We start from the raw sequence: 26,826 nt of genomic DNA, 5'->3' as shown, positions 1-26,826 counted from the left end.
AGAATGGCTTGCTTGCGTTGTCAAAAATTATTAACTTTCAATGACTTGTTTATTTGCCTTGAAAAAGGCATTTTGATTTTCAAAATTGGATTTCCTGATGGCAATCTTCATGCTGCCCCAATACGGGAGGAATAATGGCAGTCTGGCGACACACGCTGAGAAAAACCGCGCTGCTCCTGAGACGTGATGACCAACCACAGGGCTAGTGCTGCTGCTAAGGAAGGACGACTGCTGTTGTCGCTGTCTTGAACTATTATGAGTGGCTTCGGCTGAAACAGGCTCTTATATAGGCCAAATAGCATGTTTTCAATTGCAAGGTATATGATTCTGTCGACCGTGCTTGGGAAGCAATCATATAACGACCAATCAGAAATCGAATTTTTCGTTTTGACAAGGCTTGGCTATTTTCAATAGTACGATAGTGCGAATAATGAAATTGCAATTATCTTCTTTTGGGAAGAATCTTAGGAGATTTTCCAAACTATTGCTACAAGAACGAAGGAAATCCATCAAATACTAACCGATTTATTAGCATTTGAAATTGGACATATTTTTCACTTTTTTCGGTTTTAGATTTTCATTTAACATCCCTATGTAGCCGAACTTCCTGAGAGAAGTATTCTACTTCAAAATCCCGGAGAATTTTGAAAAACTAATAAAACTTTAAATATAGTTTCTAGCTTCCTCCGAAACAATTTTAGGTACAGGGTTAGTAAAAGATTTTTTTTGTTCTAGTTTTACTGTCATCAAAATTTATAGGTATATTCCAAAGGTTGCAGGTTACACCGGTTTTGCATCCCGTTAATGAGTAGTCTTTTATATCAGCACTAGTTGGCCCGTAGTGGCTAGCCACTTTCAAATGAACTATTAAACGTGAGTATTTAATCTAAAATGATAAATTATTTTTTTTTGGAATATCCAGTTGAAGTTCAAGATGTAACTATGATTGCTCTATGTAACATTACTTACTCGATAAAGAATCTGCACAGCTGTCTTCTCCAATATCTAATATCTCTCCATTATTTGATTATTTTCAAAAAATTGTTTTCTAACGATTTAATTTTTCTAAAATTTCATAACTTGAATAATAGTTGATTTTCTCAATTGTTTGATGTTACATATGTTATATTCAAACTAAACTTACAAAATAACTAAAAATGAATATGATAGAAAAAAAAACAATTTACAAAAACCATTGCTCATTATTTTTTCATTGCTGGATTGCTCGAAAAAATATTCACACCATGCAAAAATTTGTCTCTGCAATTTGTTATTAACAATAGCAAAGCTTGGAATAACGAAGTACTCTCCTCTTTTAATCATTGATGGGTAGTTCAAATCTCTCTCTAATACTCCGATATAATTTCACACATGATAAATGACGTGCATGAAACATCTGTCATCTGCGTTCCATCACAGAAACCTTTTCTTGTGTTGCGTAACAACATAACAATCCTCATCCTATCACCACCACCTTTGTCTTCTTCTACATAAACAAACAAATGTTATTTGATAAACAATAAAATAAGTTGGCTCACTGTAGCGCAAAATATCTTAAATCAAAACAGTTGATCAGATTTTACATAACTTTTGAAAATAATGACCAATAGCTTAACCCGATCCCAGCGGAGAGAAATCAGTTTTTACCTCAAAAAATAAACTTCAAACTCTTATTACTCATCAACTATATACACAATTAACACAAACTGTATTGCATATTAAAGATCAATCTGTTCTCTAAGCTTACTGAATAATTCCATTGTGAAAATTTTTAAGTATAATTGTTGAACTTGAATCAAAGTTTCAATGTCACTCGTCGGGAATGAGTTTTATTTTATACTCAAATTTTTTTTGAAACAGCTAAAATTTTCATGTATCAGCAAAAGAATTATCCCATTCTCCGTACATCTTGAACGTCGTGGTATACTTAAAGAATTAATTTTGTGTAGGTGAAATTTTTTTTCAATTTTTAAGAATATCGAAAAAAATTGTATTGCTCTATCTTTGAGTACAACTTCTTGAGAACATTTTTGTAAATTTTGTTAGAGCTTTGAGTAATAGAGAGAAAGTTGGATAAATTTCAAGTGCGGCTTGTCACACGTTATAAGCTAAACTTGAAACTCGATATGGTGTTTGGCACAAAATGGTTTTACCGAGTTACAGCCGGTTTTCTTCGATTTTTTATAAATGTTCGTTATTAACGTCTTCGGTCGTAATTGATTTTTTAATAAACAAACAACTTTTTGCTACCGAACTGTACTATTGAAAAATACAATTTCAATGCATATAAAAATGGTTACACACTTAAAAAAATCCAAACTGCTTATTTTCTCGAGGAGAAAGGTTTATAATCACCATCATGTTCTTGACTTTTTCATAGTCTATCCACAATGAATTTCAACAGGTACTGCCATATTCCATCACTTGACAACCTAATTTAGATGGCAATTCCATGACGTTACAGAAATTATTTGACATTGTAACTATAAAGTAACGTTCATAATCAACTGACAGTGGTTTGGCTAACTTTAGATTTCATTTACATGCTTGATATCTTTGATACTATGTCTTTCTTACATCTCAAAATTGCCTTCCGCCCTTTATTACGTTTTTGGCGGATTTTGCCGATGCACCTGCATCAGAACCTAAAGCCATGTGCTAATTTAACACGTGTGCCGAATATTAGTTAAGACGCAGTTAGCTTTGATTTCCTTACGACTGGCTTCATACCAGGCGAGAGGAGGTGAGTGGAGGACTAAAAGCAAAGGTAACTTGTAGTCAGAACAGGAGTGTTTGCGTTGCTACCCACAAAAAACCAACAAACTTTAGTGTACCTCAGCTTCAGAGTTTGCTTGGGAAAAAGACAATTTGAGTAACTTTCGTTTGTCGTGCGCGTGACTGAAAGACAAGCAAACTGTATATATTCCGATTTTGTTCGATTTGCATAATAAATCGATTTTGCGAGTTCTATGTACTTGCTACTTTCAATCCAAAACAAACACAGCGACGCCATCTGCATATCACATCGTAGCTTCGAAAGCTTTCGAGTTTAATTCGACAAAGCTTGCTGCGTGATGGTGCTGTTCGGCTGGAAAAGTTTGAACACGTGCCATGCGCACTATAGTGAAGGTGCAGCATCCTGTGCACTTTTGCAGTTTCAGACGGCGGCTGCAGAAGCTGCAAGGATTTCCTACCGGATGGATGTGCACTTTTGTGTGGAATAAGTATCGTAGTGCAATTCCGTTTTAAATTGATTTATGACCGTACAAAACGTTTCATGTCATTCGTGTTTTAGTTCCTAATTAATTGGCTGCAGTTTAAAAGTATAGAACAAGAAATAAAGTGGAAAAACCCTTTACTTACAGATAGAGACAATCCAGACACGCCAGGATGCAATTTTCCAACATGGATGCACCAACTTCTACCCTTAGTCGGCTCAACGTTTCCGGACACATTTTAAACTATTGTTTTGACTGCCATAAAACGCCGATTTGAAGAATTTAGTTTTAATTACAAAGATGCTCAAATGTTAACAAATCATAAATGATCAAACTATCACCGTTTAGTTTGGCGGATTATGCAGGTTCTAATATAGTGTCTTTCTTTTATCCCTTCCCTTCTAATTAAACAGAAGACTCCACCCTAAATCTAGCTATCCACCCTCTATTCGGCGGAGGTGCTTGTCGGTGGCCAGGATGTGAACGGGTCTTCGACGATTTCGATGACTTCTATCAGCATCTACAGTCGGATCATATCAACGGGGATTACTCGGCCGCCCAGGCTCGCATTCAGATGGAGGTAGTCTGTCAGCTGCATTTGCAACTGCAAAAGGAACGGGACCGTCTGCAGGCAATGATTCTGCACTTGAACAGGAAAAATGAAATGGCGCGTATTCCGATGGCCGGCGCTGGTCCGTTTGCGCCGCAGATTCCACCGCCGCCACCACCGTATGAGTTTATCACCGGATTACGCTTTCCACCTGCGGCCGCAGCCGTTGCGGCAGTGGCTGCCGCTGGTAGTGACGGGGCGATGGCCGAGGTGGCGCTACAACTGACGAGCAAGCAGCATGCTGCAATGCATCACCACCACCAGCAGCAGCAGCAACATCAACATCAACAGCAGCAGGGTGGACGTGGCAGCAAGGGAGGATCGGGTGGAGGTATTCGTGCGAAATATTTTGCCGCGTCGCAACAGGAGCAACAAGACGTTGGTCCGGGTTTTAAGGAGATGAATTATCCGGACGTGCAGGATGGTGAGTTTGTGGATAAGTTTTTGGGCAGCATAGCAACCATCTTCACTCACAGCAATCGCCATGTTTTTCTTGTCGACAGATGTGCACAAAAATCGTGAATTCTATCGCAGCCACGATGTGCGACCACCGTTTACGTATGCTTCGCTGATTAGACAGGTTAGTTGTTGTTCAGTAATTAGGTTACAGTGCAATAAATTATTTTTATTTTTTAGGCAATAATCGAATCACCGGAGAAGCAGCTCACTTTGAACGAAATTTATAACTGGTTCCAGAATACGTTCTGCTACTTTCGACGAAATGCAGCGACATGGAAGGTAATGGCTTGTCCTTTCCCAAACTCTAAGCTCAAAGTTAGTGAGTAACTTCTGCTGATATTACTTGCCGAATTGGCCAATCAAACTCACGCCGCATCTAGCATTCTCTGAATGTACCATTAAATTTGACATTTTTTTCTCTCTCGCAATTGTCTCCGATAAAACTCGCATAAAACCAACTTTTTTCCTTTTTGGGGCCGGGGCGCACTTTTTCAAGAACGCCGTTCGGCACAACCTGTCGCTGCACAAGTGCTTCATGCGGGTCGAGAACATCAAGGGCGCCGTCTGGACCGTGAACGAGGCAGAGTTTTGCAAGCGTCGGCCCCAAAAGCTGGGAATAATGCAGTTTAAATTTCAGAACGCCCCCGCTCCCGGCCTGCTGACGACGGGTGGCAAGAAGCACAAGGCGATGTCGGGTCACCACCCGATCGGTCCCGGCGATGCCCTGTCGGCACCGATTCCATCGTCCATGGGTTCGACCCTGTCGGCACCGCCCTCCTCGCTGTCGATGGGGTTGAAACCTCCGCCCGGTGTTTTTTACTACAAACGGTTCGTTCTGTGCATCTGGAATGCCACAGTGTCTAGATTGCATTTTTTGCTCCTTTTTCTCAAATTCAATTTCAAACTTCTTTTGACTCGAATGGTCCCCCGCTTCGAGACGGGGGACCTTCGAGGTTTCTCTTAGATTCCAGTGTTTTGCGTCTTTTTCGAATGTGTGCTCTGCTAGGATTTTTTCGTATGATTCTCTAAGATATCTACGACGATAGTCGCTTGGTTGTAGTGCAATTTTCCAATTTAAGAAAATTGGAAAATGCCGCACTGTTACAGATAGGAATAACATTTGAGGTGGGTTTAAAATTAGCTGTTGAATTAGCTAAGCAAATATTGAATTGAATTGTTTCTTCCTCAAAGCCTAGGTTGTGTTGAATATAAATCTGTGACAATAAGCTAAACTGAAGCGACTATCAGTACAGTAAATCAGCTACTTGCTTATTGTGTCACTTGGACGCTCAAGCAAGTAACTGCCATAAGGTATTTTGCTTCCTAATCATTGAACAAGTCAACTTGTATTTCGTAAATTTGCTAGATCGCAAAATGCCTTGTGAAAAACTATCAAATCATTACCAGCCAAAGCCAACACAAACCACCACACATGTCGAATGGTTTGTGTCTTTGCTGTTTTTATTCCACTCGTTTATTTTATCTCTGCTCCCTGGTAGCGAAGCTTTGCATCACACCCACTAATGGCAGTATGAATGCAAAGCTTGCTGCGATATCCGATGCGACGCAACACAAATCAGCCCAAAGCGGCGGTGCTTTGTGTTGCGTGCTTGCTAGCTTGTTTATCACAAATAGACAAACATAGCTAGCAGTATAGTGATTATGGAATTTTCAATACCTTCAAGCGTTCTGCTTTCCACGAACGACAGTGTGGTGGATAGTGAACGCAGCGCATTAAGATATTTCCTAAGGCTCTGGTTATAGTCGACGCGAATAGCGGTGCAAGGCGATACCACTTGCCGTGCATCAATGTACAGCTCTACTTACGGCTGCACATTACCCTACGGCAAGGCGAATCGTCTCGGGCCGCTATTCGCGTATAGTGTCTTGTGGACGAGAATAGCGGTGCAAGGCAATACGCCTTGCCGTGCATCAATGTACAGCCCTACTTACGGCTGTACATTATCCTACGGCAAGGCGAATCGTTTCGGGCCGCTATTCGCGTATAATGTATTGTGGACGAGAATAGCGGTGCAAGGCGATACGCCTTGCCGTGCATCAATGTACAGCTCTACTTACGGCTGTACATTACCCTACGGCAAGGCGAATCGTTTCGGGCCGCTATTTGCGTATAGTGTATAGTGGACGAGAATAGCAGTGCAAGGCGATACGCCTTGCCGTGCATCAATGTACAGCTCTACTTACGGCTGTACATCACCCTACGGCAAGGCGAATCGTCTCGGACCGCTATTCGCGTATAGTGATAGTGGACGCGAATAGCGGTGCATGGCGATACGCCTTGCCGTGCATCAATGTACAGCTCTACTTACGGCTGTACATTATCCTACGGCAAGGCGAATCGTTTCGGGCCGCTATTCGCGTATAGTGTATAGTGGACGAGAATAGCAGTGCAAGGCGATACGCCTTGCCGTGCATCATTGTACAGCTCTACTTACGGCTGTACATTATCCTACGGCAAGGCGAATCGTTTCGGGCCGCTATTCGCGTATAGTGTATTGTGGACGAGAATAGCGGTGCAAGGCGATACGCCTTGCCGTGCATCAAAGTACAGCTCTACTTACGGCTGTACATTATCCTACGGCAAGGCGAATCGTTTCGGGCCGCTATTCGCGTATAGTGTATTGTGGACGAGAATAGCGGTGCAAGGCGATACGCCTTGCCCTGCATCAAAGTACAGCTCTACTTACGGCTGTTCATTATCCTACGGCAAGGCGAAACATTTCGGGCCGCTATTCGCGTATAGTGTATTGTGGACGAGAAAAGCGGTGCGAGGCGACACGCCTTGCCGTGCATCAAAGTACAGCTCTACTTACGGCTGTACATTATCCTACGGCAAGGCGAATCGTTTCGGGCCGCTATTCGCGTATAGTGTATTGTGGACGAGAATAGAGGTGCAAGGCGATACGCCTTGCCATGCATCAAAGTACAGCTCTACTTACGGCTGTACATTACCCTACGGCAAGGCGAATCGTCTCAGACCGCTATTCGCGTATAGTGTATTGTGGACGAGAGTAGCGGTGCAAGGCGATACGCCTTGCCGTGCATCAATGTACAGCTCTACTTACGGCTGTACATTACCCTACGGCAAGGCGAATCGTCCCGGACCGCTATTCGCGTATAGTGATAGTGGACGTGAATAGCGGTGCAAGGCGATACGCCTTGCCGTGCATCAATGTACAGCTCTACTTACGGCTGTACATTACCCTACGGCAAGGCGAATTGTTTCGGGCCGCTATTCGCGTATAGTGTATTGTGGACGAGAATAGCGGTGCAAGGCGATACGCCTTGCCGTGCATCAATGTACAGCTCTACTTACGGCTGTACATTATCCTACGGCAAGGCGAATCGTTTCGGGCCGCTATTCGCGTATAGTGTATTGTGGACGAGAATAGCGGTGCAAGGCGATACGCCTTGCCGTGCATCAAAGTACAGCTCTACTTACGGCTGTACATTATCCTACGGCAAGGCGAATCGTTTCGGGCCGCTATTCGCGTATAGTGTATTGTGGACGAGAATAGCGGTGCAAGGCGATACGCCTTGCCGTGCATCAATGTACAGCTCTACTTACGGCTGTACATTATCCTACGGCAAGGCGAATCGTTTCGGGCCGCTATTCGCGTATAGTGTATTGTGGACGAGAATAGAGGTGCAAGGCGATACGCCTTGCCGTGCATCAATGTACAGCTCTACTTACGGCTGTACATTATCCTACGGCAAGGCGAATCGTTTCGGGCCACTATTCGCGTATAGTGTATAGTGGACGCGAATAGCGGTGCAACGCGATACGCCTTGCCGTGCATCAATGTACAGCTCTACTTACGGCTGTACATTATCCTACGGCAAGGCGAATCGTTTCGGGCCGCTATTCGCGTATAGTGTATTGTGGACGAGAATAGAGGTGCAAGGCGATACGCCTTGCCGTGCATCAAAGTACAGCTCTACTTACGGCTGTACATTACCCTACGGCAAGGCGAATCGTCTCGGACCGCTATTCGCGTATAGTGTATTGTGGACGAGAATAGCGGTGCAAGGCGATACGCCTTGCCGTGCATCAATGTACAGCTCTACTTACGGCTGTACATTACCCTACGGCAAGGCGAATCGTCTCGGACCGCTATTCGCGTATAGTGATAGTGGACGCGAATAGCGGTGCAAGGCGATACGCCTTGCCGTGCATCAATGTACAGCTCTACTTACGGCTGTACATTATCCTACGGCAAGGTGAATCGTTTCGGGCCGCTATTCGCGTATAGTGTATTGTGGACGAGAATAGCGATGCAAGGCGATACGCCTTGCCGTGCATCAAAGTACAGCTCTACTTACGGCTGTACATTACCCTACGGCAAGGCGAATCGTCTCGCGCCGCTATTCTCGTGCACTGTAACCAGAGCTTAAAGGTGAAGTCATTACCATTAGCAGTGAGGGAATCAAAGCATAAGATTATAACGTAACACAGCGAAAAATAAACGTTTTGTGTCGCGTATCCGAATGGCTTGCTACGTTATGACGTCGTTTTCGTTACTGCACTTGATATTAAACCCAGGAGATGTCAAAATAGGCTGCGTTCACTGTCCACCATTATCGTCGGTGGAGAACGATGATGGTTGTAATGATAACAAACCTCGTAATGCAAGCTCAAGAACGCTTTAAACAGATTGAAAATTATACTTTTGACATCTCGTTAAATGTAACAAAATTTTATTTATTGCCATTTTGATCATTGATGAACGCCTTTCACTATTATTTCATTAGAGCATTTACAGCTCAAAACGTAAAAATATGTCATTTTTACCTTGCCCATTTCAGATTTCAATGAAACTTGGCTGATATGTGGCTATCACAAGAGTACTGATTTCGTTCTTTTTGAATCATATTTTTTTAACGATTGTATACACTTTAAAATGAAAAATAAATTGTTGAAGACATAATCTCTTGAAAATTACTGATCCGATCGAAATGGCATCCCTGACAAAACTTTATACGATTCAGTAATTTTAAAAGAATCAAAAAAGGTTCAAATTTGGACTTGCCCAAACAGTGAACTTTCGATTTTTTTCTTTGAAAAAAATTCTACCTTAACTTTTGTTCAGGAATCCACTACAGCCCTTGCAATTTGAATTTAACAGAAAAATCTTTTAACTTTATTCAGATACTCTTGGAATTTACTTCAACATTATTGAGCTTTGTTTAGGTTTTCATACAGAGCCAAGTATAGAATATTTTGCAATTCGAATGTATCAAAAAATGGTTTAAATTTGGGATTTCAATATTCTTCGCAATTAATTTGAAAACATACATTTTCCATATTGAAGCAGTAATATTTCTAGTTATCATTTTTAATGAATTTAAATGCTAATTGATTTCATGAACTTTATCAAATCAAAAAAGGGATCTACATGATATCTCTGACAAAACTGGAATAATTGAATCCTTAACTTTTCATACTTGCAATGACTTGAGAATGCACACTGGGAAAAAATTAACCCCAATTCCCACTAATTAGAAGCCGCTTGGCTGGCAAGCTGAAATATAGCATTTCTTATGTTAAATTGGTCAACAAATCGATTGGTGATGGTTTCATTTTGGGCAGGGCACGGGAAAGGGTCTATATTTCCAAAAATACGCAAATTTATGCTGAAAAGGGGCGAAATAGACCCTTTCCCGTGCCCTGCCTAAAATGGAACCATCGCCAATCGATTTGTTAACCAATTTTACATAAGAAATGCTATATTTCAGGTTGTTAGACCGGCGGCGATTATATAGTGGAAATGTGAGTTCCAGTTTTTCCACTAAATAATCGTCGCTAGACTGGAAACCTGAAATATAGCATTTCTTATGTAAAATTGGTCAACAAATCAATTGGTGATGGTTTCATTTTGGGCAGGGCACGGGAAATGGTCGATTTCGCCCCTTTTTACCCTATTTTAGCCTATTTTTGAAAATGTAGACCCTTTCCCGTGCCCTGCACAGAATGAAAATATCACCAATCGATTTATTGACCAATTTTACATAAGAAATGTTATATTTCAGGTTGCCAGCCCAGCGGCTTCTAATTAGTGGGAATTTGGGTTCATTTTTTCCCAGTGTGGAACGGTTGGACTCGCATAGAAGTATGTATAACACGATTTTTTTTTCGAAATATACTACTAGTGAAACTTTTTACTAAGCATCATCTAGTCATTTGCAAGAAATAGGTTAAATTGAAAAGGAGACAATGACGGACTTCTCACCATTTGATAACATGAATCTCTTATTTTTCTCCTTAAAAAAGACGAAAAATGCATGAGAAGATTTACATTGCATAAATTTTAACAGAATATTCCAGGGTTTTTAAAGAGTATACATCCTCCAAGATACGTTTATTAACTTCAGCTTTAATTTTGATGTCAGTTTAAGTTAACTTGTAGTTTATTACACTACTGTTTTTAGTTTTTTCGAGCAACGATTTTTTCTTAGAATAATTATAATTTTCATTGAAAAAGGCATCGTTATGTGGTAACCAACATATCAGTTTTTTTAATCAAAGACGCTCGCGTCCAGGCGAACATCGGTTAGGCTTGGAAATATTCCTTGATATATCCGTGATAATATTTATGATGCACTTAAAAAACTTTAAATACATTCAATCTATTCAACACGTCCTCTCATTTTCTCAACAAAAATCATTTTGTTTTTCTACCTTCTCAAAATTGTTTAGTAACTATCAATAGATGTGTTATAAGACGTGATCTGGATTGTAGAGTTTATTTTTGATGCACTATTATTCCAGGTTGGAAAAAAAGTTATTGGCAGCCCTGGTTGTTAGTTAGTGTTCTTGTCATATGCACATCAACAACAAACTTCGATAACACTCCGAACAATGTTAATCAGTAATATATTTATAATTATCCTACTGAAATTATGCTTCGAAAAAGCTGGATAATCACGATCACATTAATTTAGCATATCTTTCGCTTATCGCTGAATAATTCTGCGAAATTCATCGAACGAAAAGATTAGTACCAAAATTCTTAGAAGCGCGTCAAGTTTTCGACGGCTTCAATACCCAAGAAATAATTTTGTTGATTAACAGCTTGTTTTACTATAGTTAAGCCGAAATCCGCCTAACTGACGATGATAGGAGTTAAGGTCTAAACATAATTGATACGTTGCGGCTGCGTTTACGGCAATTTGATAGTTAGACAATACATTTTCTGTCAGATTAACGTCAACACAACGCGAACCTATCCATTATTGTGTTTGGGCTTATGAAGAAAAATTATCAAGAGTTAAATTTAAGGCAATTGTCTAAAATTTTATTTGAAAATATAAAAAAAAAAATGTTTCGGATTCTACACTGAAAAAAAAAAAAATTTGATCACAAGAAGTAATTTAAACAAACACTTACCAAGTTTTCTTTAAACTTAAATTTTTCAGATAAAGTTTTCCTGAACTTCTCAACCACGCACGTTTTATGAACATGGAAAAGTTTTGGTTAAATAACTTTTTTCGCTTAAGTGTACCTATTTTGATAAGGTCAGAAAAGTTTTAGGCAGCTAAGTTTTGCTAACTCATTTTTTGAAATCTCATTTGAAAGAAATCTGAGATGAGCATTTCTTAACTCATTTTTTGGTTTTAAAATCCTATTTTTAGTATGGGATTTCAAATTTATTCCTATATTTTTTCAAATTAAAACGTTGATACCTTAACTTTTCTGCATTATGTTGTCATCGAAGAATTATTAGTCAAGATTAGTTTCAAAATTGTTCTGAAAATTCGGAACATGATTGGCCAAAGCAAAAATAAGTTTGCCGTAGAGCTAAAATTGAAAAAAAAAGATTATACATTTTTAGTCATTCCTGTAAATTTTGGTGTTCCGAACCGAACCGTTCAATACTCAAGAAACAATTTTGTTGATTAACAGCTTGTTTTACTATAGTTAAGCCGAAATCCGCCTAACTGACGATGATAGGAGTTAAGGTCTAAGCATAATTGATACGTTGCGGCTGCGTTTGCGGCAATTTGATAGTTAGACAATACATTTTCTGTCAGATTAACGTCAACACAACGCAAACCTATCCATTGTGTTTGGGCGTTTAGAGAAAAATTATCACGAGTTAAATTTAAGTACACTAGTATTTATATGAGCAGTGCTAACGTAAGAGCTTCACAATACAACACTGATAGAACGGACACGTAAACGGGACCAGACAACAACACTTATTGCTCTTACTTAATATTAAGGATAAATTATGCAATTTACCTTTTTAGAGTCGACCGGTTTCGAGTATTTTTATACTCATCTACAGGAAATTTAAGGTAATTGTCTAAAATTTTATTTGAAAATATTAAAAAAAATAGGTTTCGGATTTTACACTGAAAAAAATTAATTTGAATACAAGAAGTAATTTAAACAAACACTCACCCAGTTTTCTTCGAACTTAAATTTTTCAGATAGATTTTTTTTGTCTAAAGTTTTCCTGAACTTTTCAACCACCAACACTGTTCCACGTTTCATGAACATGGAAAAGTTTTGGTTAAAATAACTTTCTTCGCTTAAGTGTACCTATTTTGATAAGTTCAGAAAAGTTTTAGGCAGCTAAATTTTGCTAACTGAGAAATCTTGTTTGAAAGAAATCTGAGATGAGCATTTTTTCGTTTTAAAATACTATTTTTAGTATGGGATCTCAAATTCCTTTCTATATTATTATCAAATTAAAACTCAGACAATTTGATAAAAGTCATACCTTGGCAACTTTTTTCTATCTTCTATCATTATTCAGTCACATCATTCTATAAATAAAATTCTGTTTTATTCAAATGTAAGTCTGGAAGTCTTGTTTAATGCAGAACTCAACGTTATTTAGTATAGTAAGGCCTACACACCCACAAAATTTTATTGCATTCTGAAAGGGTTCTACCAGCCCTTTCACGTCCTTCATGCACCATGATTGGGATGCTACAATGAATGGTAGTTAAATGTGAACCACCCTGTTCATGTCTGTATCAGGATTTGAGACGATAAATACACGAAGACTCAAAACTGACGTTAGCAGAGTCGTCGAAGGGGTGGAGAACATATTACGAACTATTATTATAGCGTCCGCCATTATAGCACGTAAAAAGCTTGATACTAGAGCGTAGCCATATTTGTGACCATAATCACCCGTGTATCACTTTTTAATGCTGTGTTTAACTAAATATTTGAGGTTTACCGTAAAAAAAGAACAAATTTTCAAACAAGAACAAACAGAAATTCACTTAAACATAATTTCTTATACTTTTATTATTTGTTAAGCGTCTTAATTTTTCACTAGATTAAATTTTAAAATTAAATAATCGAATTTTTATTGATACCGAAAATATTTAGTATCTTCCACAAACGATAAAGGAGAACACTGAAGGCAGCGTATTTGATAAATTTTTTGGAGATGAGGTTATGATCGATTGCGGTAATAGAGCGAAAAATGATCACCATCAAACCGTTATGTTACGGTTTCGCCCTTGTTACAACGATAGATGTAAACCGCACCTCCAAGAGCTGTCAACATGGATATACGCCATTATTAGTCGTGCAAAATTGAATACATGTTGCAGTGCACACTGGGACATAAGGGAATCTAGCGGCACGAAATTATTAGCGCTCTCAGAGTTTGAACAATCGGTTTCAGATCTTCTACAAAGTTTCTTGGTATAGTTAAGGCTTCATTTTGGATGTTTGAATTTGTTCGGACTTTAGCCGCGAAGGTAGCGCTGCGATGCTAACTTCTTTCCCTTACACGGTAGAGCTTTGCAGTTTTCGACAAAGTTGTATATCTTCAAATTCTATGAAATTTTAACTATACCAAGAAACTTTGTAAAAGATCGGAAACCGATTGGTCAACCCCTGAAAGCGCTAATAATTTCGTTCCGCTAGATTCCCTTCCTGGCCCAGTGTGCAGTGACATTCTACCTTCTCAGACTACATTTTTAACCCAAAAATGTTTTTTTTTCACTTTCCGGACTACACTTTTTCTGTCCCGGACTACACTTTTTCTGTCCCGACTACACTTTTTCTGTCCCGGACTACATCGAAAAGAAGCAGAGTGTATTTTGGGAGTGACCAACACACTCACACGTATGTGTCGAAACTGGCTTGTTTTGGTTCTCGTTCCACGTGTCAGGTAAACTTTTTTCAAAAAATTTGAAATATGTAATGGAAACGAGACAAAAAGACGATTGACAAATTGACAGCTCTTTTAATTATTACGCACACCAATGAAACTACGCCGAAAATGCTTTTTTGAGTTGAAAAGCGTAGTCCGGTAGGGTGTAGCTACACCGCGGAAACGAATTCGACATCAGAGAGGGTTAAAATTTGGAGAGTTGTTCGCATAAGTTCAATATGATAAAATTCCAACTTTGATGTCAATTGGACTTTGATGTCAATTTTATAAAAGGGAAATTGATCAAGGTATCCCAAATATAATTTACATTTAAATAATCAAATTGAGTTTTTCGGCAAATAAGTTACTATGTTTGGATTTTTAATCGACGACGAGTTACAGCAGTTTTAGAAATTATAGCTCAAATAAGTTTTGACCGGAAGTTTTGCCAGATGTTTGGATACACATTAAGGTGACAATGACTGTAAGGCAAAAATTTCTCAAACCGTTCAAAGTTGAACATGAAATTAGGAAAATATTTTTTTTCTTTCGATGAGACGACGAGATCTAATGGTATTTCTGAAAAAATTCTAGGCCTAAAATCGACTTTCTGGGACTTTGTCGTTTGTTCGTTAAACGAGGGATCACAACTCTTTCAAAACCACATGTAGATTATTTTGATGTTTATTATACATATTTACGTGATTTTGCATTAGGGTGGACAATTTGTTTTTCACTTGGTTAGTTTTATTCAGATAGGACCAGATCTCGACACTTGGAATCGAGAAATTTTTTTTTCAATTTTCCCAATTTTATGTACTCCGTTCTTGGTAGATTTTCGAACGCATTATAAGCAAATCAGAGAAACTTCAAATGTTTATCTTTAAAATGCAGTAACTCAAGTTTTACTTATAATACCTCAAGCTGATGAGTGTTTTTCAGGCAAAACTCTCTCAAAAACCAGCTGAATTTGTCAAATTCGACATTAAATCAGCTTTTACTCAGCATTTAACGAAAGATGCAATTTTTCAAATGCGTAAACAACATATCTGGCTACACCGCCATTCAATGTTGATATTTTTTTATAGGACTTTTTTCACTAATTTTCTTCTAAAATAATGGTTAAGTTTATTGCTAGATATAAGACTTTTGTAACCATAGTTGAAAGAAAATAAGGGTTTTGACGGTAAATGGCACTTCTATCAAAAAAGGTTCCACGGAACGAGGGGTCAAATTGACACCAAAGTTTAAACTTTGTCATAAACATCTTCTGTAAATGTTGTTGTTGTTAGACCCATATTTGAGTACGTTTGTGAGCAAGAACATTTGAGATAGAATGGCCAATATGTTCATGCATAATATAATCACAATAATTTATTTATCATGCGAAATATTTAAATTTGAATTATATGTATTTGAATTCGAATGTGCAAAAAATTTTTTTTAAAATGGAGAACAAATTTTCATATATATTCCAATGTTTCTTGGTTGTAAATATATTCCACTGTGTTATTATTGAGTAATGCCATGGAAAACAAATTTAAAAAAAAGTTCTTTAGCGTTTCATTTCCGATTTGACTGAAACTTTCCACAGTTGTTCCTTCATGGGCAAGAGGCCATTTTATGATATCACTTCTTCATGTAGACTCAAGACTGCTACTTCCAAAGTGCCTATCCAAAGTCGTGACTGATGAATGATACATTTTACACCAGAAAAAAGGCTTGTTTGATTGAAATGGTGTCTTCAAAAAAGTTGCAGGTAATAAAATTATCGTTCTAGGAGAAATATATACACCAAAAAATTTTTTTTTCTGGATCAAATTTTCCAAATTTTTACTAAATATTGAAAATCTCAAAAAGTATCTATTTTAAAAGTTTAGCTTTTTACACATTTAAGTCGACAATAGGCCGTTTGAATAAAAGAGTTTATTCTGCTTCTCCCATAAGATTTGCACGGGATGAGTAAAGCAAACGCTTTTATTCATAGGGCTTAAGGTTAGCTACAATCTGTCGACATTTGATGATGGTAAAATGAGAAAAAAAAGTTAGGATTTTAAAAACAAATATATTTTTATCCTAAGCTAAAATGGTTTGTGTGATTCATGATATGTCTTTTGTTTGATTCATGATATGTCTTTTTAGATAGCATTTTTTTCGTTCCAGAAAAAATGTATACCTTAAGAAGAAAAAAATCCTCTTAAGAAAAAGTTAAAAGAACCATTATAAATTGAATATCTACAAAAGTCTAGTTTCTAAACATCTGATTTTTTTTTTGTATAAAATCTACATATTTATGTCCAAATATTGATGCTCTTTGAAATGTGGTAGAATGAAAACTCAAAAATCATATTTTTTTGAAAATTATCAAAAAAATTTTTTTTATTTTTTCTACAATGTATATTATTTTTGAAAGAATAAAAATATCATCTACAACTTTATCAGAGTTACTATATCAATTAAACAAACCGTTTAGGTGCTAAAAATATTTTTTTCAATAATGGACACTCGGCGCAAGTGATTATCTCATAACTTGATGGTTTCGTATTGACATAATGATAGAAAATATTTGTAGTGTTCCAACAGTTTGTTTGATCGGTATGGTTTTTTTTGCCAAAGTTGTAGATAATAATTTTATCCTTCAAAAAAAAAAAAAAATACACAGGGAAAAAAATTATTCAATTTTTTTTACCATATTCTGAAAAGCATCAATATATAGACTATAATGTGTAGTTTTTGTGAAAAAACAAATTCTGATCTTTAAAAAGTAGACGTTTGTAGATATTCAGTTTATAATGATTCCTTTAACTTTTTCTAAAGAAGAATTTTTTTTACGGTTTATATTTCTTCTGTAACAATGAAAAAGCTATTCACAACTTTGCTGAGGACATATCATAAATCAAGCAAACAAAAAAATTTTTTTTGAAATTCTTAACTTTTTTGTTTCTCATTTTACAATCATCAAATTTTATCAGATTGTTGCAAACATTGTTATCTTAAAAGTGTAAGAAATTGTTTCAAAAAGGTATTTTATGAGATATTTTTTATTTTCACAATTTGAAAAACTTGACCGAGAAAAAACAATTTTTACAGTGTATATATTTTTTTAAGAACTGCAATTTTATTACCTACAACTTTGCTGAAGACACCATTTCAATCAAAGAAGCCGTTTTTCTGATATGAAATATTTTATCCATCAGTCACCTTTTCGGATAGCCCCCATTTGAAACAGCAGTCCTCAGTCTACATAAAGAACTGATATCAAATAATGTTCTCTTTATCAAAAAAAAAGAAGGAACAACTATGCAAAGTTTCAGCGAAACCGAAAATGATCGATTTGCTAATAGTCGCATCTTCTGAAGAAATCTATTATATTCACTTCTAAGGAAATAACTTCTCGAGGTTATTATGTACCATAATGGCGGACGCTACAATGTAAGTTTGTATCGTAATGCTTACACCAATTTTAGAATCTTTGGTGTTTTTTTCAACAAAAATTAGTGATTTTTTTTGTGTTTCAATGAAACACAAGAAGAATCGAAACTGACGTAAACGCTCTTTGCATTATAACGTCCTCCATTATGATGCTTATGTCGTGAAACGACTCAATGTCAGTTGACCTATCGTTTTTGATTTGCATAAAACTTTGAAAACGGATTTCATTTAGCAGAATGAATATTTTTCGCGCATAGAAAAAAATTTCAGAATGAACAGTAATTTTCTGTAAAGCTGTCTGCATTTTGGTATAGACTTTATTCAAAGCGTTGTACCTCAGAAAACTTTTGGTTGTACAGAAGAACTGTCTGAGAATGAATTGTAAGCAACTGATGATACGTTGTCAAAAATATGCAACGTGAAAAAACTGGTTTGATTAAAAATTGTCAATAAACATTAATTATTTTTAAAAATGGAGTTGAATTTTAGTGTTTAGTTTAAAAACTTTGATCAACGGTTTTTTAACGGTGCGTATTTTGCTTCACGAGGCATCATCAGTTCCTAACGATTTATTCTCAGACATTTTTTCCTCACAACCAGAGTTTTCTGACAATGCACACTGGGAAAAATGAGCTCAAATTCCCACTAATTAGAAGCCGCCGGACTGGCAACCTGAAATATGGCCTTTCTTATGTAAAATTGGTCAATAAATCGATTGGTGATATTTTCATTCTGTGCAGGGCACGGGAAAGGGTCTTTATTTCCAAAAAAAGCAAAAATATGGTGAAAAGGGGCAAAATCGACCATTTCCCGTGCCCCGCCCAAAATGAAACCATCACCAATTGATTTGTTGACAAATTTTACATAAGAAATGCTATATTCCAGGTTGCCAGTCTAACGGCTTCTAATTAGTGGAAACCCCGGAATGCACATTTCCACTAAATAATCGCTGTTGGGTTAACAACCTGAAATATAGCATTTCTTATGTAAAATTGATCAACAAATCGATTGGTGATAGTTTAATTTTGGGCAGGGCACGGTAAATGGTTTATTTTGCCTCTTTGCACCCTATTATTGCGTATTTTTGGAAATATAGACCCTTTCCCGTACCCTGCACAGAATGAAATTATCACCAATCGATTTATTGACCAATTTTACATAGAAAAGGCTATACTTCAGGTTGCCAGCCAAGCGGCTTCTAATTAGTAGGAATTTGGATTCATTTTTCCCAGTGTGCAATGCTTTAAGTAAAGTCCATGCCAAAATGCATACGGTTCTATAAAAACTTACTCTACATTCTAGATTTTTCCATCTTCGTAAAATATTTTGTTTGTTTGAGTCAAATACATGTGCGATGTTTATTGAAATGAAAAATGGTTGATTGACTATTTGTCATTTTGAGAAGGATTTATTTACTGTATTGAATGAAAATTATATTGATGATTTAATTATACTAAAAATAATAAACTATCGTATATAATCGGTGTATTCATTGTGTATGAGATGTAGAACTGATGTAAAACTTTTCACACCATGTACTTTCTAGTTGAGTGTAACATGTTTTAACTGTACTTTCTGTCTACTGAACAATCATTAGGAAGCATTCATATTGCACAGAGTTATTAATAATTGCGTTTCAGCTTCGTAATTGAATTGAAAGTGTATTTATATCTATAAAACAAGATCACTAAAACCACTTTTTTGAAAGTAAACTCTATTTGTAAACATCAATCGCTGCATAAAACTAGCAATGAATTTCTGCTCTCTCAGTTAGAAATACCTGATGGAGTAAAATAAGCAAATTTGCAGCTCGTGTACGGCGAATGCTACTGTTTTTATTTCAACGGAAAGCAGTGTCTTCAAAGTATTTCCAGCTCGAAACACTAGAAAAGGCCATTTGTCTATTAACTATTTTTAATTGGAATGAAATTTCACTGATGTGCTGGGTTTTCTTTTCTATCAAATATTATGTTTTGTCAAAAGTAAATTTTTGGAAGAGCGTACCAGATTTTTTTTTAAACTTGTTACTTGAAAATCGCCTATCCTTGTCTAACTTGGTCGCACAAGAAGATTTCAAGTTATAAATTTTGGAAAAAAAATCTCATTTTTCAATAAATATGCTCTTTTTAAATGTTAATTTTGACGAAAAAAAAGCAGATTTAATAAAAAATAAAATCAACATATTAGCATGTTTTAATTTTAATTAAATTTAGGCAAGACAAATGGATTTGCTGTTTGAGCCGGAAACGCTTCCGTTAAATTATATCTCAAAATGCGAATAAGATTGTCCAGGGGATCAAATTTTCAGGCTGTAAAAGACTACACTCTTCAGACATTTTCAACGCTCGTTCGGTCTTTGTGGATTGCCCCGATTCTCACGATTCACCTAGCGCTGAAAGCGCCAAAAATGTTTGCAGAAATTAGTATTTTACTGCTCCTAATTTGCTCTCCAGGTTCAATTTCGCCCTCTCTCTCTCACACTCATTCTTTTTTTGCTAAAAACCTTAATTCCGACTGTGAGTTAAAAACCAGTTGACACTATCAATTTTCCATCTGTTTCAACCGGCACGATAGTCATACAAGGTATAAAAACGCTACTATTATCCAACCCCTGTCACCGTTGAATTTTCCTCGTGTGTTCCTTCCTTCCGTTCTCTATCTCTTTCCCGCGCGTGCTGCTGCCGGTGCTGCTGCAGAACGCAATCAGGACGAACCTGTCGCTGCACAAGTGCTTCGTCCGGTACGAGGACGATTTCGGTTCGTTCTGGATGGTGGACGATCACGAGTTTTTGAAGCGGCGCCATTTATCGCGAGGGAGGCCCCGGAAGTACGACATCACGATGGCCCTGGAGGCGGACGAACACGGCGGTGGGCCGCTGAGTTCCGGAGCATCCTCCGGCAGCCTCCATCCGACGGCCGTGAGTGGAAACGGTGGTGGCGCCGTTCATGTGGGAGGCGCAATCGAGGAAACCACACCACCGCCACTGATCGGGGGGCTCTGCTTCGAACCGGGTGGCATTCCCGATCGGGTCGGAAGCATTGGACTGAGATCTCCGAAGCGGGAGTATATTAGACGGTAATTTGGTAACAATTGCTTTTCGTAGTGTGCAAGTAGAACCCTAGATTAAGTTTATCTGAATAAGATTAAGGTTTATTGAAAGGTCATATATAATCCAGAACAACGAAGTACTAGTTTTAAGTTTATTTCTAATGTACATTGCTTCACCTGAACTCGTTGAATTTAATTTTCGTCCGTCCTATAACAGGTTTAGGTTCGACTTTAGCAAGTACTACTGAATCAATTTCACAGGAAACGGATGGGTAAAACCAACGGAGAAACCGTCTACAGTGAGAATAGTTTATTAAATTGTGGTTTCATTTCAGATATTGCGTGTTATTTTTGAAAGGCTACTTCGAAGGTCATCCGTGCAAGTTCCTGACATTTGTTCCAAGGAAGGCCGTCAAACTTTCACACACCCTGGCATTGCAGCGAATGTCGACTCACGTGAATTTTAAGTTTTATTTTTTATGAAAATACTTTGTTACACTTAAAAGTGCCTTTTCAAATATTCTGGTTTTCAAAAAATTATATTTATTATCATGATTGCATAATTAGATGACAATTTTCTAAAACTACTTTTCCAAATTTAAATTTTCAGATTGTTGTGATTAGATGTACGAAAAATAATAAAATCTTACTTGGAAGCAGGTTCTCAACATAATGATAACTGAATTGAAGCAGAGTTGGCTATTCAGCCACTATCAAAAGTTGAGCGAGCTTCTCATAGTTCCGATGTAAATACAACAGATACACTAGAGTTTTGTCCTATCTTAGAGATGACAGTAATTGACCATTTCCTCCTTTCAGTTTCGTTTCAAAATGGTTCTAAATATTTTTCCTCTATTGGGAATGATGGAGCTGCCCTGAAATGGAGCTGAAATATATAAAAGGTAGGGCTTCTAATTATTACATCATTGCAATCAAAATCTTTCATCAAACAGAATTTCGTAAAAGTTTTTGCTAAAGCACTCAAACACGCCCTCAAACAGTACTCAAACACTAGGGATACCATCCGTCCTGATTTAGCAGGACATGTCCTGATTTTGAAGTCCTATTTGGGCGTCCTGATTTATTTTTTATATTTTAGCATTTGTCATGATTTTCTTGAGATATTTGACTTTGTTGTGTGGCAATGCAGATTTTTTCAGAATTGCTCGATAAGTGTTTACGATTTCAGGTCGCAACGCACACTGCGATCGAAATTCTTCATTGGTTGAATCTCACTAGAGTAATAAAAAGAATCTCTCACGCGTTGACCGTTACCATTAAGCATCTGGCATTTGTTAAGTTTAAGTTGAAACAGTTTACGTGTGTTCGATGAAAGTGGATCGTCAGAGATACACTCAGATTTTTTACTAGTTGTTTTTCTACACGGATTTTCGAATTAACGGTTTTTTCACGCGGATTTTTAAATCAAAGGATTTTCAAATCACGCGTTTTTATACGCGGATTTCTTTATCAACGCGTTTTTCCACGAGGTACGTATCCCCGCGTAAAAAAATACTAAGTAAATCAAATTTTACGTGTAATATTTGCTGATACTTCGAAGAATAGACTGACCTAGTCAAATTTTTGCCCAGAAAAGGTGTCGTGATTTCTAACTTCGACCAGATGGTATCCCTATCAAACACTGCCTCTTGTAATTTCATTATAAGCAGGTTGCATGCAAGGCTGAGGATACAAAAGTTATCATAAGCCTCAAGTTTGTATGCAGTTAGCTATAATATGTTTCCATCAAGTTCGTTTACATATATGTATACAGTGCATTTTCGATTTTATCACTGTCAAAATGAATTTTACCGTGAATTTGGCGAAACCGTGAATTTGGCGAAAAGATGAAAATTGAATTTTTTGTGTTGGATTCAATTGAAATTTATGATATTTTGACTAAAATGATGCTCTTTCATAGTTGAATGGAATATAAGTTCAAGATACAAATGAATAAACAAGAAAAGGTTAGTTTATGATATTTTCTCCATTGAATTTTCGTGGACTTTCTAACGAATATTATACATGCAATATCAATATGATTTGTACCGCTCATTCTTTAGCATAGCTAGCAGAGTCTAATGCTTGATTTTGTGAGATTGTCGAACCACATTTTATAATTTTTAAATCCACACTCTATGAAGACCAAACTGTAAGGCTATTTGAGTTGTTAACAGATCTTCTTTCTCAACTGCTCGAATAATACGTAATTTTTGCTTCAAAGTCAATGAAATACGTATTTCGTGGTTAATTTTTCTTAAAATTATGACACAAACTATTTGTAGCAAACATGTCACTTGGTTGCCTCAGAAAATTGATCAAATAAATTGAGTTCATAAAATCATACACATGCAAAGACTGATTCATTGGATGCCATTGCCGTTCTAACAAGAGTTGCCAATAAAATTTTCGATTTAACTGGAAAAAGGCTGAAGAAAAAACTGGGGAAAACTGGATCCCGAATAAATTAAAAAAAAAAGGAAAAAAAAGATTGTGAGGGAGCTTTTCTGTTATGGGGATTGAATCCAGTGTCAGTTTTGGGTACAGCATCTAAAGAGTAACTCTTCGCAAAAAATTACTCATTTTAATCAGAACTGTTTTGTTTTGGGCTTACATTTTGTTAAAATTACGGACTAAAAAATTTCCACTAACAGCGGCAAAATTTAAAATTACGCAATCAATCTATCTAAATTAAAAAAATAGAGCTTTTTCATTTACTTTCATCTTTAACAAAAGTATTAACATTTCAACATTTCCTTCCGTTACATCAGTGAAGTTTAAATTTCAATTACCGTAAAACGAGGCGACTTGCAACACTTTTCAGGTTCCTTACATCATAACTTCGTAATGCATGATTTTTTAAACTTTTGTACTCTGGGAAAGTTTTAATAGGTGCGTATACTTGCAAACGAAAATAGAAAAAGAAGTGATACAATTCATCAACTATTTGAAAAAAAAAAAAAAAATGAGTGTTGCAAGTCACCCCACCTGCGGGGTGACTTGCAACATATATTGATTTATTGAAATAACGGTGTTAAAACATGTTAATCATTTTGACCTTGGTGGTTACATTATCCTGTAGTGCAGGAGGAACAACGATAGGTGTTTCTGGTGCTGGTTAATCAATTTTCTTCTTCTTGCCAGTTGGTCCTGTTTTGTTTTTCGTAAACTTTGTCGCTGTTGTTAGCTTTTCCTGCAACTCTTCGGCAGTCACGGCCTGTCCAGGCTCAGTAATGAGTCGTTTCTTCCTAATTTGGCCGAATTCTGGGGACTTTCCAAATCGAGCCTCTTTTAAAACATTAATCAAAGCGTTGGACCACAATTTCCCATCTGGCGGGTTCTTTTTGCAATCCGGAAGCTTCTGCAACACTTGTTGCGGGTTTGAGGATATATTCCGGTTGTACGGAAACCATAGCGAGGATTGTTGGCAGCGTTTTCGAGACTTGCAATAGTTTTTTCCAGGAGACTAGGGAATAGATGTTTCGGTACAGTTCCGCATACTTTGCCTTGTATTCCAGCAGAATTTTTCTCCATTTAATTTTTAATGGACGGAAGAAGGCCACATCCAGCGGTTGGCAAAGGTGTGTGCTGTTTGGGGGGAGGAATATAAACTTTATGTTGTGTTCTTTGCACGTTAGTAACACTCGTAGGGATGTATGACTCGCCAAATCATCCCCAATGAGAGCTTTCGGAGCTCGACTTTCACTGTCGTCGTGATTTTTGTAATGTGGAAGCGCTACCTTGAAGAACCACTTTTCAAATAATTCGTTGTCGAACCAACCGCTTTTCGAGCATCCGTAAACGGTGTTCTTGGGACCTCCTGTAGTCCATGCGTTATACAAAAACCGGCTTTTGTATACAACAAAAGAGGGCAATAAAATACCGGATGCGGTTCCAGAAAACATCACAAATGTACTCATCGGTCTCGGTCTCAGCTCGGTACCTTCTCTCTTTAAATACCGTGAAAGCGTCGATGGGCACAAACGATGACGCTGAGCTGCTTTCCTGATGGACGACAAGTTCTTTTTAACTTCAAACGCTGCGTTTTCCAAGGTTTCTTTCGTAAAATTACCGTAAGCCCGGCTTCCGGTACGTCTTTTGTAGGTTCTAACCATATTTACCACTGCAATAGAAATGCTGCAAAAGGAAATCATCGAAAAAAATATATACCAAAATAAACACCCAGTTTTCAAACATTTAATATGATTGCACATCAACTGTTGCAGTCACTCTGTGGACGGATACTTTTTAAAAAGTTGAATGTCACGAAGCAGTTACAATAAAATTTCATGGTATTGCTGCATAAATGTATTCATTTTTGCATGCAGAATCCTTAGTTATGATCAATTTTAGAGAAGCTATTCATACATTGTCACATTAACTTACGATTGGCGATGTTTCAATATAAGCAGAAAAACTTAGTTCAGAAATTATGCCTGAGAAAACAATAAAAGCGCGTCTGTTTTGCAAACCAGTACACAAGGACAATGAATACAATGTAAACAACACATCCGTGATGACAACAATCATTGTTTATGTGCACGGTGAAAATAAAATAAAATCAAATAAAAACACTAGCGTTGCAAGTCACCCCGCTGTTGCAAGACGCCCCGTTTGACGGTATTTCTGACTTCGCTATCTTTTGGTATCTAATTCCTCCAAATTTTTTTAACTACTACGCAACAGAAAATAAATAGATTTTTTTTATGGTCTATTAAAATTTATTTGTTTGGTTTTATCTCAACCATGTCATGCAGTCTTTTTTCGACCGTGTTTTGTGCGAGAAGATAGTATATCATATATTTATCAATCTACAAAGTTTACGTTTTAAAAATATTTCCGAAAACCAATCGGAGCTTGAGTGAATGAAAAACTGGATAAAACTGGCAAATATCTGAAAAAACTGGACGATTTTGGGAATAAACTGTTTGACTGGATTACTTGAAAAAAACTGGAGGAATCCAGTTTAAACTGGAACATTGGCAGCCCTGGTTCTAACAACGGCTTGCGGTATTAGAAAACTACAATTCAACGACGTGATGCGGTGCTAATTTCAATTGAGACGCTGAAAGAAAGGAAAGAGCCTCTCTCTCCGTCACTCTCTCCGTCGATTGAAATATTCATTAGGTTCATTTGAAACGATCCGACGAACAACAGACGGAAAAGAGAGAAGGAAGTGATTCGTTGACAGCAGCCGAAAGGAATCAAGTGAAAATGAAACTGTACGAATCGAAATGACAGCGCGAGTATATCAGTTTCATTGTTTTGTTTGGAAAATGTAGAGCCCTGCTGTTGATAAAAGCGAAAAAGCACTGTACTAGCAAATTGCTCTCACGTAGTCATATTACTGTATAATCCTGACAAGTAAAATAGCACTGACAATTTATAATTTCTAGCAATTGAAATATTGTAGTTTCACATAATAGTAGGATTTTTTCAGTAAAAATTCAAAAATAAACATATTACTCTGAAACTGCTTGCTTTGAAAAATCAATTGCAAGATTTCGAGATTTTATTATAGCGAGAATCAGGAGCATTGATAAAACGCACTCGACAATTCAGACATGGACGTTTAATAGCAAAAATGTTGATAACATTTAGTATCACTCGTAGCACTTGAAAAAGATTAGGTTTTGGCTTACTCGTACAAGCGCACAGTCGGTTATTGAATACGCTCTGTAAGCGCCGGTCGAGAAGTGAGAAAATTCTGTGCCGGGATTCGTTTGGTGGTTCGACTATCCGATTTATTACCTTCTTGTTTTGATCAGCAGTGTAGTGAAATAGGGAATCATCGAAAAAATCGGTTGAAGTGATAGGTACCATTTTTCTGCTGAATCCATTTTGGCATTCTATTGGTGAAGTGGTCGAAACAAAACTCGTAGCTTACTTGGTTATTCTTTGCTAGACTAGTGA

General features: G+C 37.1%; 1 protein-coding gene across 8 annotated transcripts; it reads left to right on the top strand.

Annotated features, from left to right (window-relative positions):
• The first annotated feature begins 3,160 nt into the window (after positions 1-3,160).
• LOC129726441 (forkhead box protein P1-B-like) lies at positions 3,161-21,673 on the top strand. 8 transcript variants are annotated; one of them, XR_008728343.1, is made up of 6 exons: positions 3,161-4,252; positions 4,305-4,408; positions 4,465-4,566; positions 4,784-5,115; positions 20,561-21,185; positions 21,249-21,673. XR_008728343.1 is itself a non-coding variant. In XM_055683162.1 (6 exons), exons 1-5 carry the CDS (start codon positions 3,793-3,795, stop codon positions 21,159-21,161), a joined length of 1,077 nt encoding a protein of 358 aa, XP_055539137.1. In that variant the 5' UTR covers positions 3,161-3,792; the 3' UTR covers positions 21,162-21,185; positions 21,249-21,673. The 8 variants fall into 8 exon arrangements, 7 of the variants coding, with proteins under 7 accessions (XP_055539137.1, XP_055539159.1, XP_055539152.1 ...); XM_055683162.1 differs by lacking the exon at positions 4,784-5,115 and having other exon boundaries at positions 20,561-20,940; positions 21,131-21,185; XM_055683184.1 differs by having other exon boundaries at positions 4,784-4,867; positions 4,925-5,115; positions 20,561-21,673.
• The last annotated feature ends 5,153 nt before the right edge of the window (positions 21,674-26,826 follow it).

Source organism: Wyeomyia smithii, chromosome 1 (assembly GCF_029784165.1).
Source record: "Wyeomyia smithii strain HCP4-BCI-WySm-NY-G18 chromosome 1, ASM2978416v1, whole genome shotgun sequence".
NCBI classification, from domain to species: Eukaryota; Metazoa; Arthropoda; class Insecta; order Diptera; family Culicidae; genus Wyeomyia; species Wyeomyia smithii.
The sequence above is the reverse complement of the archived record's forward strand: the minus strand, read 5'-3'. Positions and strand labels throughout refer to the sequence as shown.

Coding starts and splice junctions, on each gene's coding strand:
- LOC129726441 (XM_055683138.1), top strand. CDS start 3,793: ATGGAGGTAGTCTGTCAGCTGCATTTGCAACTGCAAAAGGAACGGGAC. Junction 4,409..4,464: donor ATGCTTCGCTGATTAGACAG/GTTAGTTGTTGT, acceptor TTTATTTTTTAG/GCAATAATCGAATCACCGGA. Junction 5,116..20,560: donor GGTGTTTTTTACTACAAACG/GTTCGTTCTGTG, acceptor GTGCTGCTGCAG/AACGCAATCAGGACGAACCT.